Here is a 17,666-nt window from a genome sequence, read left to right on the forward strand (position 1 = left end):
GGACTTACCCTCTGCCATGCTCTTCACAGTGGTATGCAGAGTATAGATGTAGATTTAGAAATATGTGTTTAGATGTAGAGGTAAAAATAAGCATGTGGTTCATATGTTTTTTCCTTCCTGTTCTTATTGTTATAGTACCTCAATGTTGTTTCTACATTCATTACATAAACATGCCAATGATTTAATCTTGTATTCACATTAGCATAGTTTTTTGGATAACTGTTCACATAAATTTGTTCAGTATCCTCATACTGTTAACATAATAATGTTTGTTTTGTGGACTTCTTCATAAAAAATGTTTTGTTGTGATATCCAGAAATACATTCTGATATAACCTAGGGAACATAATTTCTCCAGATAAGCTCACAGATATGTGCATATTATTTTTCTGTGTTTCAATATCTTATAGGTAGCCCCGGCTTTGGCTTGTGGAAATACAATGGTATACAAACCTTCACAGCTAACACCTCTGACTGCTATTCTGTTAGCAGAAATTTTAACTGAAGTTGGAGTCCCCAAAGGTGTTCTGAATATTGTGCAGGTAGATATGGACTTCATTATACCAATAGGTTACGCAAAAAACTGCATTCTTTGGCTAAGCTTCATATTGATTGTATTTTTATTACTGATAGTTTATTTATTTCACCACAGATCCTTTAGCAGGTCACTATCAGTGGTTGCCATTCAGCCAACTCCAGTGTTGTTCTAAGTGGAACATTATGATGTCAGAAATATAAAAAAATGTTATGCAAATTTTAAAAACCATCACTGGGGAATCAGTTTGCTATATCTCTGAAGATTGCATTGAAAGTTGCTCATAAACCGTGTCTTGTAAAACTCAGACAGTGAATTCAGTGTGTCGTCATTTCTGCCAGAGTTATTTTCTGGGAACTCCATATCATTCACATCAATATTTTTGGTTTCTTCATGTTTAATAATGTTCCAAATTGTTGTAGCTTTATTCTATGAGTACTTTATTTTGTGTTCATAGTTACACAATGCAGAAAATAAGAGAATGGTTGAAGTTATGATGACTCATATTATTATTGTTTCTTTCTTCATTCTTTTCTTTTGTTTTGTGGCAAAGACAATGTTTTGATACAAAAAAGAGAAGAGATGCACTCTTCAATTGATTAATTCCAGTATCAGCCACCTCCAATGTTGTTCTAAGTGGAACATTATGATGTCAGAAATATAAAAATTTTTATGCAAATTTTAAAAATCATCACTGGGGAATAAGTTTGCTATCTCTCTGAAGATATAAGTTGCAGCGGACAGATGTATGACATGCTCCGTTGTACCAGTATTGTTTAAAAATGTGAATTCCAACCGCATATTAAAAAGTGTTATAAAACTATTAGGAAGACCAAGTTTATTCGTATATTTACATCAGTCACACCCATCTGTTCATCATTTCTCCCGCGCCGAGAATCCTGCATCAGGAGGTTCGAAGCAGACAAAAGGAATTTATGCGAGCAGCGGAGGGGCGATCTTGTATTGGCATTGGCATAGCCTGCACTACACCCAGTGGAACTAATATGAAGCAGTATGTAACTCAAAATCTGAATATTGATTTTCAATGTATTGACATTGAAGGTCTGTTGATATTAGTACTAGTTAGAGTTCACCCAGGATATGTGTACAGATCTATAAATTAACTTCCAATTTCTTTCAATTGTTCTTATCAATCTTTTTTTTTTTTTTTTTCAAGCAGCAATTATTAATCAGTTTCCATTATTTGCCCACCCACCTATAAGCCAATGTTCAATGGCGATCATTTAATGGACAGTGCCGAGTGGAGTATGAAAAGACCTTTCACATGTTGTGATAAAAAAGTTTTTGAGATAAATGGTTCATGTTACTGTCACAAGAAACTAAGAAACTTTTGCTGTATTTGTTACATGTCCATGAGACTGAGAATAAGAAAAACATTGAAGGAGCAAATTGAAATTAAATTCTGCCTACAAATGAGATGCACGGTGAATGCTGGTTTCAGCGGAAGCTGCTATGTTGTATGCTTATATGGCCGCACTTGGCGCCATGTCTCTGGCGGTAGATAATCTCTCTTCCTTCCAATTAACACTTAACCAGATTTGTGGGTCATTTTGGACCCGCTGGCAACAATAAAATTGTCTAACAATGGAAACAGGCGGAGTTTCAGTTTCACATGCCAGTGTAATCTCAGTACAATGTGAGGTGCAGCAGGTACTGGTAGCTTGCTACTTGAAATTTACCGGAAGTGGAGGTAAGTGCCATCCCTGGGTCCAATTTGACCTGCAATTCCAGATACGGGATTTTTTTAGTCAATGTATACTGACTTATTTTGTGGTGTTTCAGGCATTTTATTACCACAATGCAGTGGGGTCTCACTTAAAAAGAAGTCTGTGAACTATTATTAGATGAAAATTATTCAAACACGGAATCTGTTAGTGATTTTCAACCTTGTGTTGAAGAGGACATAAGTGACGATGAAAATACACAACAAGAAATTTCTTCTGATTCCAGTAATTCATCGTCTGATGATTCAGTAGAGAGAGATAGCCAGCTGCCAAATAGTGCATTTTTTTGAGGTAAAAACCAGTTCAAGTGGTCTACTCATCAACCATCTAGGTCCAAAGTCAGAAGCCGCAACACCACCACTCACCTGCCTGGTCTCGTCGGTACAGCTCGTGAAAAACAGAACAGGTCACCAATTGAATCATAGCAGTTGCTGATATCAGAAAAAATGATTGCATGTATTGCACTCACACTAATCAGAAAATAACAGAATATTCAGGAAAGTATAAAACTAACACTACTTACACTAACCATGCGAGTATTATGGAAATGAAAACATTCTTTGAGTTGTTGCTATTATCATGTGTATTTAAATCTGGCCATGAAAGTATAGAAAATTTATGGGCAACCAATGGAACAGGCTGAGATATATTCAGAATAAAGATATCAGTAAAGCAATTTATGTTCCTTTTATCTGCTTTGAGATTTGATGATGTGAATTCTAGGGAAGAAAGAAGAACTAATGATCATGCTGCTCTCATCTCAGAAATATTTGGAAATTTCACTCAGAACTGTCAAAAAAACTATAGCTGCTCAGAATATGTGACAGTTGATGAAATGCTTTGCCCTTTTAGAGGGAAATGTTTTTTCAGGATTTATATGAAATCAAAGCCTGATAAATATGGCATTAAGATTATGTACCTTTGCGATGCTAAAGCACACTATTTATATAATGCTTTCATTTACACAGGCAAAGCAATCACTGATAAAACAAGCCAACTTTCAGTTCCAGCATAGAATGTACTGCAGGTTGCAGAACCTTTAATTGGAACAAACAGAACTATAATGGCCGATAACTGGTTCTTTTCTGTGGAGCTGATTGAAAATAGTTTGACTTGCATTGGAACGATGCACAAAAATAAAAGGGAAATACCACCAGAATTTTTAGCCAATAAACAATGGGTAGTAGGATCTACATTATTTGCTTTCGTGAAAGATAAAACATTGGCATCCTATGTCCCAAAAAAGAATCGAACTGTAGTGGTGATCTCATCAATGCACATTGACAACTCAGTCAATGAAGACAGTGGAAAACCTGAGATAATTGAATTTTGCAATAGAACAAAAGGTGGTGTTGATACATTAGAACATAAATGCACCATTTATTCTGTCTCTAGAAGAACTCAACGATGGCCATGTGTAATTTTCTCAGCAGTATTGAATGTTGCTGTGCAAATGATTGAAGCGATTTCATAAATTCACTGTAGCCCCATTCATTGACATATGGTCACGACACACTACAGATACGTAGAAAAACTCATATAAAGTTTTGTTCGGCTGAAGCCGCACTTCAGGTTTCTGCCGCCAGAGCGCTCGAGAGCGCAGTGAGACAAAATGGCGACAGGAGCCGAGAAAGCGTTATGTCGTGCTTGAAATGCACTCATATCAGTCAGTCATAACACTGCAACGACACTTCAGGACGAAGTTCAACAAAGATCCACCAACTGCTAACTCCATTCGGCGATGGTATGTGCAGTTTAAAGCTTCTGGATGCCTCTGTAAGGGGAAATCAACGGGTCGGCCTGCAGTGACCGAAGAAACGGTTGAATGCGTAGCCCGCGGAAGTCGACGAATAAAGCAAGCAGGGAGCTAAACGTACCACAGCCGACAGTTTGGAAAATCTTATGGAAAAGGCTAAAGCAGAAGCCTTACCGTTTACAATTGCTACAAGCCTTGACACCCGATGACAAAGTCAAACGCTTTGAATTTTCGGCGTGGTTGCAACAGCTCATGGAAGAGGATGCGTTCAGTGCGAAACTTGTTTTCAGTGATGAAGCAACATTTTTTCTTAATGGTGAAGTGAACAGACACAATGTGCGAATCTGGGCAGTAGAGAATCCTCACGCATTCGTGCAGCAAATTCGCAATTCACTAAAAGTTAACGTGTTTTGTGCAATCTCACAGTTTGAAGTTTACGGCCCCTTTTTCTTCTGCGAAAAAAACGTTAGAGGACACATGTATCTGGACATGTTGGAAAATTGGCTCATGCCACAACTGGAGACCGACAGCGCCGACTTCATCTTTCAACAGGATGGTGCTTCACCGCACTTCCATCATGATGTTCAGCATTTCTTAAACAGGAGATTGGAAAACCGATGGATCGGTCGTGGTGGAGATCATGATCAGCAATTCATGTCATGGCCTCCACGCTCTCCCGACTTAACCCCATGCGATTTCTTTCTGTGGGGTTATGTGAAAGATTCAGTGTTTAAACCTCCTCTACCAAGAAACGTGCCAGAACTGCGAGCTCGCATCAACGATGCTTTCGAACTCATTGATGGGGACATGCTGCGCCAAGTGTGGGAGTGGGAGGAACTTGATTATCGGCTTGATGTCTGCCAAATCACTAAAGGGGCACATATCAAACATTTGTGAATGCCTAAAAAAACTTTTTGAGTTTTTGTATGTGTGTGCAAAGCATTGTGAAAATATCTCAAATAATAAAGTTATTGTAGAGCTGTGAAATCGCTTCAATCATTTGTAATAACCCTGTATAAGAAAGTGGACTAAATTTGATAAGGCCATTTATAACAGAAAGAAAGATGGAGCATTCTTCATTTTCAGTAGATTTGAAGAGTAGGATAGATAATTTTCCAGGGGCAGCTGATGAACCACAAAATGACCTATGACTAGAAAATTCACCTTGTAATCTAAGTGGCTGATGAAAAAGAGGAAGATGTTATTTATGTGGTCCTAAAACTGACAGCAAAGAATCACAAAAATGCAACAGATGTTTTAAATTCATCTGTAAACAACATGCAGAAAAAAAGTGTTGTGTACCAAGTGCTATTCTTAGTTCAGGTACTGATATAGATAACATTTGGACACTTCTGTGTTTCGTTTTCATTTTTTTTTTTCTGTTTGATGGCATAAAGAGTCCCTATTTATGTTAAGGGAAAGTTATCAGAAACTCCATAGTATATCTAGGTTTTTAATCTAAGCCTTTTTTGTAATCATGTAGCATTCCAAAGTAATGTACTAAAAGTACTTGTAAAATATAGACATAGGACTTAAAGTTAAAAAAATAACACAATGTAAAATTTTTGCTCAATAAAATTTGATTTATATTTGAAATAAAACTTATTTTAATACAATCATTATACATTTACATATAAATTATATCTTTTCTGGGGATTATGTTGAATTTTTGTTCAAGGGTCCATTTGGACTCACGATTCCAGTTAAATTTGTCAAAATATCGATTCTGGTTATATATTAATATCCTTTACAAAAAGTATTTCTACAGCGAAGACAAAAGTTTGTACAAAGTCAACATTAAAGTGAAAGATAAGTCATTTAAATTTTATAAGACTGTCGGATAATAATAAGTTTCATTAGCGAATACACAGATAAATCTACTGTAGTTGAAAAGTACCAACACAGGCAAAATTTCATTTTTGAAAAAAATTTTTCATAATTTATTTAAACACTATTTACAATGGAGTCAAAGGGAATGGCCATTGTTGAAAATCCATTACAAAATGCAGTATGCCAAGATGTTGGAAATCTGACCTTGGCAACAGTTGAAGGTAATACACCAACTCGTGAAGTGGCCAATGACTAGCAAAACAACAAGATTGTCATCTCACTATCAGAAACTGATGACACTGGTAATATAACTAATCATGAGGTCACATTTATGTCCTCGATGCGACAATTTTGTAGTTCTCACCGGGAAACACTTTTTCAAATAGTGAAACTGAAGTGCATGACAGCAAAACTTCCTTTGAATATTTGCTCATGACATCGTGAATGCAAGAACAGGAAACAGTTTGTAAAAGCAATGAAAATACTAGTGAGACACAGAATTTGACACAACTCATGCAGCTAATAACACAACAGTTTACACAACAGATCGCAAAACATCAGGAAAATATAGGACAACAGCTTACAGAGGAATATCAGGCATTTAACAATTTTCCCCTTATTGTAGTCCTACTTTTGGCTGTGAGTAAGCCGGATGGCAAGGTGCACTTGGTCCTCGACACACATAACATTAATAAGATTATTGTACCAGTCTGAACGAGTCCAGACAATTTAGAGGAACAGCTTATAAAATTCCATGATTCTAAATTTCTTACTATAAGTGACCTCCGGTCTTTGTATTGGTAAATAAAACTACACAAAGAAAGTCAGAAGTACACTGCCTTTGTATGTGGGGGCAGGAGCTTCGAATTTCGAGTATTATCCTTTGGGATGGAATGTAAGTGCAGGTGTATTTATCTCTGCACTGGAGAGAGTGCTAGGGCCCAAACTTCTGAGCAACGTGACAGCATGTGTGGATGACCTTTTAGTCACTACACTCACTTGGCTAGAATATTTAAGATTAATTGAACAAGTATTGAGACGCTTTTCTGAATACGGGCTAACAGCAAATCTCAAGAAATCTAATTTCAAACAAGGAAAGGTAAAATTTTTAGGACACACAATCTCTTCAGAAGGCAAACTGCCAGATCCTAAAAAACTTTATGCCATTAGGGACTGCCCTGTTCCTCAAAACAAGAGATAATTAAAGGCATACTTTGGCCCAGTGTCACCTTTCAGGAAATTCATCCGTAACCAACTTATGAATAGTGATGCTTTACTCAATCTTCTCTGGAAAAACAGACCTTGGTTATGGAACAAGCAATGTCGGACTGATTTTGAGAACATCAAGCAAGCCTTATTAAATGCTAATATTTTATCTCAGCCAGACATGAAGAAGGATTTTCGTTTATGCACTGATGTGTCTTCTCAAGGTCTGGGTGCATGCTTTTTCTAAATGGTAGAAGAAGAGGGAAATCTCATCTCTAAAATAATTAGCTTCGCTAGGCGCACCTTATCCAAAGCTGAACATTCGTGGAGTTGGAGAGTTTGGCTTTAATATGGTCCTTTAAAAAGTTTGAATATTTCCTTTGAGGTAAACACACGAAAGTATACTGTGACCACCAGTCCCTATCGCTTTTGTTAACTTGTAAATTACTACATTGATGGATAGCTAGGTATGTATTGTCAAGAATTTGATTTTGAAATAGTGTACATAAAATGAAACCAAAACATAATAGCCAATGCTCTATCTTGATTACCACAAGGCTTAGAGGAATTCAATGAACCTTTAGAGCAGGAAAGTGAAATAAGAGCTATGTCCACATCTATAAACACAATTTTCCCAACCTTAGATGAAGAGTACTACAGGTGGTAAGAAAGTGTATTGTTTGCCAGAAAGCAAAACAGTCCACCATCTCCAAAGAGATAGAACTACATTCCATTGTGGCTAAAAAAAACTCTAGAAAAGGTAGCGTTAGATGTGGCTGTACACTATCCCAGAGGTAAGGGGGAGTAAAATATATAGTAGGTCTGTATGATATTTTCACCAAGTACATAAAACTGTATGCTGTACAGAACATTACAGCTAGTTTAATTATAAGATGAATCAAAGAGGATTATTTTTCATGGGTAGGGAAACCAGAAGTCATGTTAATAGATAATGCCTCATATTTTGTTGGATGTAAGGGGAAAGAGCTTGTAGATTCCAACCAAATCAAACACATTTTAGTATCCAAATTTCATCACGAAGCATCCCCCATAGAAAGGGTGTGTAAGGAATTCAACAGATTTGTGAGGACCTATAAACCTCGTAAACATACCAAGTGGATTAAATATGTCACTCCCTTCTTACGAGTTGTTAACAACCTTCCCCATACATCAACTGGATTTACACCAAATGAGCAAATTTTCAATTGCCAATAAGTAGACAAGTGGAAAAAAACCTTTGTCCAAGATACTGATACCGGAATTATCACTGGATGACAAAATATGACAAGCAATAATCAACCTTGAAATCTGGGCTAAATACAGGAAAGGGATTTATGACATGTAGCTGAAATGTACAACACAGTTTTATATAAGTCAAAAGGTGATACTTAGAACACATCCCAAAACCACAAAAATCGAAAAATTGTACCGTAAGTGGCAACTACTATACACCAGACCTTACATGATTATTAAAATCTCCTACCCGGGGGCATACAGATTGGCACACATGAACCTGCGTAAAGACAAGGGCCTTTACCCACACAAAGACTTGAGAACATATATATACTGAAGAAGGGCTATATATCCTCTAAGTTGTATATATGTATAATAATATTAGATTTAGGATGCTGGAAAACCACATTCCAAAATTTGTGTAACAACATTGTTAAGGAAAATTTTTGTTTGTGGTTTTTCTTATATGTCAAATGTGTAAATGATAAGATGAGTAGATGTAACAAGAAAGAATTTTAAATCAAACAACGGAAAATCCTGGAAGGAATGTAACAATATTAGAGAACGAAAGTTGCTACTCACCATATAGCAGAGATGCTGTGTCGCAGATAGGCATTGTGAGAATCTTTTTGTTGTGCCTATCTGCGACTCAGCATCTCCACTATGAAGAAATAATTTTACTTTTATGTGTTTAGAGACAAGAATATTCTAAATACAGTGCTTTGCCTTCCACATGGCCTAGTCGTTAACAAATAAACGAAGTTGGGAAACACACGGTGGCATGCAATGCAATACACAACTCGCCGCGATATAAGTGGTATCAGAGCGACACAACACATGCGCATTGGGGAGCAAGCTAGTCAACAAACTGAAAGTGCGTGTATGCCAAACAGACACAGCTGGGCGTGTTGGAGCTCCCAAAACAAATAAATCCTAACAGCTACAGTCCGCACTAGCATTTGTGAAGCCTACTGCGTAAACAGGGTCCTAGAAAATTAAGGGAGAGTCTATACTACAACTACGACTATCTACACAATACACGCATACAAAGATAGGCTAAGGGGTTGTATACACGGAAAGGGGCCCTAAACTATGAGATATTTCCTTAAGTTATGCTACTATATACATTATGTCTATATGTCTACAATATTTACAAGTTTAAGTATTGAAAGTACACACACTGATTATATTTGATGGACGAGAAAGTCTTGCTGCAGGTAAACAAGTGAGTACAGTATAAGTGGTAAAGTGAATAAGAGGTTGCACCACACCTACAATACAATTTATCTTTCAGATTTATAAGGTAAGCAGAGATGCACACATGACATTTAATAGTTCTGTGATAGCACGACTGCACACTGAAGTGAATGAATACATGGTTGAATATACTATATGAAATAGGTATTAGTAGTCATTGAGCCTCTATCCACTTGTTTATGAAGATTTAGTTTTTAGTTGTATTACGTTTTTCTTCCAGGGAATGATGCATTGACACATCCTAAATTGAAGAAAGATAAATGCTTGTAGAGTGTTAGGTACCATATAAAAATAAGAAAGGACCACACCGCAAGATAAATATAGTTATAAGTTTACGATATGTATGAATGTGAGAGTATGAAAGTACGTGAAGAAGAAAACAGTTGCAATAGGTCACATATCATGATCATGATCCTGAACTAAGGTTGAGCACTACCAAATAATCAAGGGGTCAAAACCTGATTACTGTGAGCATCGACTACCCATCAAAGCATCAAACACCTGATTTACAGTGAAATTTTTATGCACATTTGTTACTTATGTAAATACTGTTTTATGCTCATTGTACGTAACATGTCGTATTAATAATACAGCTCTGTATACCTCAGCATATGAAATGGTGATCCTTTATACGATGAACATAACAAATAAATATTGAACTCCACTTTTAAACACTGAATAAGCATTTGATACAATTGGTATCGTCAGATTTGAGTTATGTTTATAAACAACAAACTATTTTGTCCTTGGGATCACAGTTAAGTCTAGTGATGAAATGCAACTTAGCACATAAATGCCTTTCCCTGGGATTTCCTCAACCCTGTAGTGTATAGATCGTTTCTGGAGAATGCTAGAGAGGCAAGGCCATGCATAGTTATCTGAACAGTGCGTAGTATCTGTTGTAGCGACTATTGTTCAATTCTTTAATTCTTTGGAATCGATAAATACTCTCCGACAAGAAGTCACTGTAAATTGAAATGAAATGTATGCCAATTTCTGACATAAAGGAAAAAAAAATCTATTACTCTATGAATGTTATATGAAGAATGTATAGCCAAACGAGAGTAAAATGTGTACTCATATGATTGCAATCGAACAATGTAATGAAATTGTAAATTAACAAAATGTACTAAAACAAAATGACAAGCAGACTATAATGTATATAATCGGCGATAATGGCATGTCAGCAAATGAATAGGATAAGTGTATTTTGTAATTGTATTGGTATTTTTTTATATTATGTGTTTAGTATGTGGAAAGGACACTTCAGAAACTGTATGTAATGCAACTGTATGAAACACACTCAAAAACAAAGTGCAAAAACATACGAGACCTGGGTGCAAAATGTTAAGTGTGCATGTGATGTACATGGGTGTCTGTGTGATAAACTAAAGTTGGCAATACTTTGTGTAACATGAATTTTCTGTGCTCGACAATGTGGTAAAAGCGGCAAGAAACTTACCTTGTTGATGGATGTCGGATGTACGGCTGCTGTCCCTATGAATAAGTGAGAGCAATGAAGTGAAATAAATTCCTTGGACTGCTGATATGGAAACCAGTTGTCACCACATCTAAGATTTCACAAAGGATCATGCTGCTGAACACGAGCTTCACGAATTTGTGCAGTGAAAGCTAGTATAAATCCATGACATGCACACTCTGGCCTTGTATTGAACATGTGAGCATGAACTGGGATGATAATGGATGATGAGCTGCCCGTGCATGCTCACGACTAAACACTGTGCAGGTGCTGACGACAACAATGGGACTATGCAGCTACAGCAAGCACTTTGTTAGGAGGGAAAACGTATATGTTAAAAGAAGCTGACATGCCCATATAAATGGATAACCACATGGGATAACTCCAACGGCTGAAAATAAAGGCTGTGCCCGTACCGGCCAGGGTTATCAACCCTCAAAAAGAGAAATAAGCTCAGACACTGTGCACCTCCATATGATGTCAGTGCACATTGAGGGGTAGTTGTGATGAATCATATTATTATTATTATTATTATTATTATTATTATTATTATTATTATTTCTTCTTTGTTCTTTTCTTTATATATATATATATATATATATATATATATATATATATATATATATATATATATATATATATATATATATATAGCCAGTGGTAAAGTAATAAATTGTTTTGTGCCAAAGATAATGTTTTGATACAAAAAAGAGAAGAGATCTGCTCTTCAATTGATTATTTCCAGTATCTTCACCTGTTTGTCACTATCAGTGTTTAGCAGGTGGACATATGACTAGCTCCATTGTATAATGGGTCACCCTCCTCTAACATTACAAAACTGATACCATGTGTACTCTCAAATATGGTATAGGTGAACATTCTCAGCTTATTAACTAAATGAATTTCATGTGGTTTTGTATATGATATTTTATGTTTTGGGAAAAAATGTGTGGAAAGAAATTAATTTGTTACAATCGATATATACTAATGGTTAAAATTACCCTTCTTTTAGAAATATTTGAAATTACAAAATTTGTGGCATACTTAAAATTCATGTTATTAATTGCACAATCTAACACTAATTATTAAATTTGTCCTGGATTTATTTAAGAACTAATGAAATAATTTGGTAAAGATTCTTGTCCTGTCGAGAAAGTTTGTAAACTCTTTTGCTTTGTAAATTCTTTGTAATATAATTAGTACTGCAGAAAGTTGTGAGTAGTGGGCATGCCTCTGATGGAAACACATGTATTTTGCCAAACTTGTCAACAACAATGTAATTTTTTGTGTGATAGAAGTGAAAATTGTAAAGTTGGTGTGATTTAGAAGAATGGGATAAAAAAAAAAGATATCCATAGTAACAGTTATTTCGTCTTCAGGAACCCAGAATGTTAAATCAAAACTTCAGCTGCAAGAATGTACACCTAGACAAGACTTTGAGACAACAACAACAGCGAGATAATGAAGATAAGTAAAAAGCTTTTCTTTTGTATATCTTATGCCTCTCGAAGCTCTCCGAATTTGTGCAAAGACAGAGAATTTTAGTAGTGATGTATGGGAGGGTAAGATTACAAGTGTGGACATCAGCCATGATCTGTTGACTGATAATGAAGTGTTCTCTGTTGCAGAAGAAGAAAGAACAGTAATTTATGTCAATAACAGTTACAAAACTCCAGTCAGTCGAAGAAAGAAGACCCAAGACTGCCCAACAAAAGTTGAATCAGCATTGATGAGATAACATCAACAGTGATGGACCGGATCAATTGAAAGAGATCTTTACAACTACAACGAAAGACATCAAAAAAGATAAGTACAAACCATTTGTGAAATTAATTTTTCTTGGTGGACTCATATGATTGCTAGCAAAACGAATAGAGACAAGGGTAGTGGTGAAAGCTGTGGGATGTAGCCTAGACATGTTTGAACCAAGTGAAAGTGTAGTCAGCAAAGAAACAGTGAAAACCAATATTTTGTAGTTGATTTTAGTAACATTAGAAGAAATGAAGATGGACAACAACAGCAAATTTAGTGCAGTTAATGATCAGTTAACCGAAAAAACTACTCCTCTACAAGGACAATTAAATGAACTGAAAACAATGACAAAATGGACAGGATACAATACAAACTAGACCAACTTAGTAATCATGTTTGGAACTAAAAAATGGGTTGTCAGAGGGACTAAAAAGTGTGAATGAAAAAGTCGATGTATTAGAAAATTCATTGTTTTAAAAAATGAATTTGTGGCCCAACCTTCGCAACAAGCGAAGAATGTTGATGATGTCAGGGTTGAACAGAAAGCCATAACAGAAAGAATGGAACAGAACTTTAGTAGTTTAGATCAAAAAATATCAAATGTAGAAAGCAGTATGCTAACTATTGTAAATATTTTAAATTCAGTAGTTCCAGAAAATTTTATTCACAAAAATCTGTATTCAAATAATGATATTGTATGGTCAAACACTCCAATCAAAAGTTTTACATCAGACAATTTACATCCATTGGATTTCCTACACCACTGTAGAGATACTTTTGTGTCACGCATGAGTGACAGCAAAAAGATTAAATTTATTAAAAGCTGCCTTGAAGATGAAGCAGTCGGTGGGAAACATGCCAAAGTTTCGAAAAAAGTTTTTTAAATAAATTTTGGTCAGAAGCTGAATTAATTTGTTACAATCAATATCTACTAATGGTTAAAATTACTCTTCTTTTAGAAATATTTGAAATTACAAAATTCATGGCGTACTTAAAATTCATATTGTTAATTGTACACTCTAACACTAATTTTTGACAGCCTGACTAGCTGTGTGGTCTAATGCACTGCTTCCCGAGTGGGAAGGCATACCGGTCCCTGGCACAAATCCGCCTGTCGAGGTCCAGTGTGCCGGCCAGCCTGTGAATGGTTTTTAAGGCAGTTTTCCACCTGCCTCAGTGAATGTGGGTTGGTTCCTCTCATTTTGCCTCAGTTACGCTATGTCAGCAATTGCTGTACAAACACTGTGTCTACACACGCATACACCATAATTACTCTACCATGCGAATATTACGGTTATACTCGTCTGAAATGAGACGTTACCGGGCAGGGTGGAGGGAGGGGGGGGGGGGGGGGGGTTTCGGTCCACTGGGGACCGAACCGCACAATAACCCTGGGTTCCGTGTGTTGTGGCGCTGGGGTGGGTGCACTGCTGTGGCCTGTTGTGCGGTTGTGAACCACTGAGAGCTATGGCAGGACAGAGCCTCTCCGTCATTTCTAGGTCTCCAGTTTAATACACAATACACACACACACACACACAATGCTAATTATGAAATTTGTTTGTCAATATATTTAAAAAGTAATGGTATAATTTGGTAAAGATTCTTCTCCTGTCAAGGAAGTTTGTAAACTATTTTGCTGTGTAAACTCTTTGTAATATCACATTACCCTCCATTCAGAGGCTGTTGCATGCAGCGACTGTTATTTTTATTTGTAAATAATAGATTTCAGCTGTCAGTTGTCCTTTGGAATTTTTATTGGTAAATCTAGATTTCAGCTAGAAACTAGCCATTCTCAATGCTATATATGCTTTGTAATATAGTTAGTACTGCAGAAAGTTGTGCGTAGTAGGCATGCCTCTGATGGAAACACATGTATTTTTCCAAATATGTCAACAACAATGTAATTTTTGGTGTATAGAAGTGAAAACTGTAAAGTCGGTGTGATTTAGAAGAATAGAATGAAATAAAAAGATATTCATAGCAACAGGAAAATCTTCATCAGTTATTTCATCTTCAGGAACCCAAAATGTCAAAATTTCAGCTGCAAGAATGTACACGTAGACAAGACTTGGAGCCAACAACAACAAAAACGGGATGCTGAAGATAAGTAAAAAGTTTTTCTTTTGTATATCTTACGCCTCTCCAAGCTTTCAAAATTTGTGCAAAGACAGAGAATTTTAATAGTGATGTGTGGGAGAGTGTACTGGTATTTTTTTAAAATGTGTATTCTGACCGTATATTAAAAAGTGTTGTAAAAGTTATTATGAAGGCCAAGTTTATTCACATATTTACATCAGTAACACCCATCTGTTCATCATTTCGCCTGTACCGAGAATCCTGCATCAGGAGGTTCAAAGCAGACAAAAGGACTCTACGTGAGCAGTGGAAAGGCGATCCTGTATTGGCACTGTCATAGCTTGCACTATGTGCAGTGGAGCTAATGTGAAGCAGTACATAACTCAAAATCTGAATACTGATTTTCAATGTATTGACATTGAAAGTCTGTTGATATTACCGCCAGTTAGAGTTCATCCAGGATATGTGTACAGATTTATAAATTACCTTCCAATTTCCTTCAATTATTCTTTCCAATCTTTTTGATTTATTTATTTATTCGAGCAGCAATTATTAATCAGTTTCCAATCTTTGCCCGCCCACCTATAAGCCGCTATTCAAAGTGCAGTAGAGTCCCGTTAATCCGAACTAATTGGGACCGGACCTTGTTTGGATTACCGATTTGTTCAAATTAGCCAGAATTATGGTGACGAGTTTCTAGAATGAAGTATACCAAGCAGATAAGTAGGTACACCATGATATCAAATGGGGACAAGTGTGGGAACAATGGTTCACTCCCTGCCCTTGTTGTTGTGCATTGTTGAGACCTGGCACATGTAACAGTTGTATTGTATTCATTCAGGTGTAGTGGTGTACATATTTTCATCACAAGTAAACGGAAACATACAACTTTAACTCTCAAAGAAAAACCGAATGATTTGAAGGCAGATAGACAATGGTGAGAATGTATCTAAACTGAAAACGGAGCTGGGTGTTGGTAAAGCAACCATTTGTGATTGGAAGAGGAATTGGGTGAAATTTGAACAGTCCTGTGCAATGTCTTCAGGAAAAACACTCGAAATTCGGCAGAATTTGAAACAGTCCCAGTATGATAAAGTGGATGAAGCTCTCTTCATTTGGTTTATGCAGGAAAGAGAAAGGAGAACTCCTTTGAGTGGAGCACTGGTTCAAGAGAAGGCTGTTTACCTGAACAAGTTAATGAGTCTTTTAGTGCAAGTATGGGTTGACTGGACAGATTCAAAAAAGTCATGGAATTAGTCAGTTAAGAATTGCTGGAGAGAAGCTTTCTTCTGACTGTGATGCAGCGAAGGAATACTTGAGTGAGTTTGAAAAAATGGTAAGAGAGGGAAAGTATTCTCCCCAATAAATTTATAACACTAACGAAACTGGTCTTACAAAATAAAAAAAAAGCCTGGCATCAAAAGCAGAAGACCATGCTCCTGGTTTTGAAATGTGCAAAGATCGTGTGACTTTATTAACGTGTAGCAATGCTGCTGGTAATCACAAGCTGCCTTTAATGCTGATCGGAAATCTGCTAGGCCAAGAGCTTTTAGAAACTGCAACATGAAGTCCCTGCCCATATATTATCGCAACCAGAAAAAAGCATGGATGGATGGTAAGCTGTTCAAAGAATGGTTTCATGGCCAGTCTGTTCCCTCTGTTTGACAGTTTTCTAAGGAAAATCATTTGTCCCCCCATGCAATCCTTTTGATTGATAATGTGCCATCTCACCCCAGCACTGAGGAATTATGTGATGGAGAAATTGTGGCGAAGTTTTTGCCGCCGAATGTTACACCACTTCTACAGCTGATGGACCAGGGCATACTGCAAACATTAAAACTGATTTACAGGAACCAATTTTTAAGAATGCTGATCCAAGATGATAGCATTCCTTTAGTGGACAAAATAATCAAGACCAATGTGAAGGATGTTGTTTATTGGGCCGCTAAGGCGTGGCAGAATGTTTCAGAAAATACTCTGGTAAACTGTGGACATCTCTTGAATTTCAGGACAACCTAGTTCAAAATGAATTTCAGGACAACCTAGTTCAAAATAAATTTGTCAAATAAGAAACTGGGTTTTTTTTAAACCAGAAAAAAATTATGGAAGTCTAAACTTACCACAAAACACTGCTTGCAGTAACAAAAAAAGTATAAGACTTTGTGTTTTCTGAATTTGCTCTAAAGAGTTGAAATTTAGGGGAAAGAATAATGAGAATGGAATTCATTTTGGTTCAGAGCCACCTAAAACTCAAGGTTAGTGGAGATGACTTCGACAGATAGGAAGGGAAAGTAAATGAAACCACCAGTATACTATTTAAGTCCTGAGAAATTACTGTAATGATTTACAGCAAATGTGAAGGCACTGACAGTTCTGAGAATTGTTGAGTTTGATAATATACTCAGGGAAGGTGTGACACAGGCAAAGAGAAGCAAGAGCTGGAAGAAATAACTGGAATAGAAGGAGAAAAGATATGAAGAAGAAAGAGGAAGAAACAAAGAGATAATTAAAAATTCATAAATTATGACCAGGAGCAGTGTCAGAACAAAGTATGTAGATAAAGATACTTATCATGTGCAGAGTTCTAAAGTATTGGTATGGATTGTTTGCCTTAGCAGAGGAGCAGTTTATTTAGCTACTGAGTTGCAGGGCATTTTCTGGAATAAGGTACTGTGTATTCTGTTTATCTATGTCCATTCTTTCTTTCAGATGGTTTTGTGATTGTTATGTCATTGTAGAAAACTTAATGTATCTGTCTCTTTAGTAGTTGGATGTATCGTAGAGCTCACACAAGGT

General features: G+C 36.4%; 1 protein-coding gene across 2 annotated transcripts in view; it reads left to right on the top strand.

The window, feature by feature from the left end:
• Positions 1–17,666, top strand: part of LOC126185144 (4-trimethylaminobutyraldehyde dehydrogenase A-like) — a 178,598-nt gene that overhangs the window by 78,761 nt on the left and 82,171 nt on the right. For both annotated transcript variants that reach the window (XM_049927990.1, XM_049927996.1), the window contains exon 4: positions 410–541. In XM_049927990.1, coding sequence (XP_049783947.1) covers positions 410–541 — 132 coding nt within the window. The remainder of the gene's footprint in view (positions 1–409; positions 542–17,666) is intronic.

Source organism: Schistocerca cancellata, chromosome 1 (assembly GCF_023864275.1).
Source record: "Schistocerca cancellata isolate TAMUIC-IGC-003103 chromosome 1, iqSchCanc2.1, whole genome shotgun sequence".
Classification (NCBI taxonomy): Eukaryota; Metazoa; Arthropoda; class Insecta; order Orthoptera; family Acrididae; genus Schistocerca; species Schistocerca cancellata.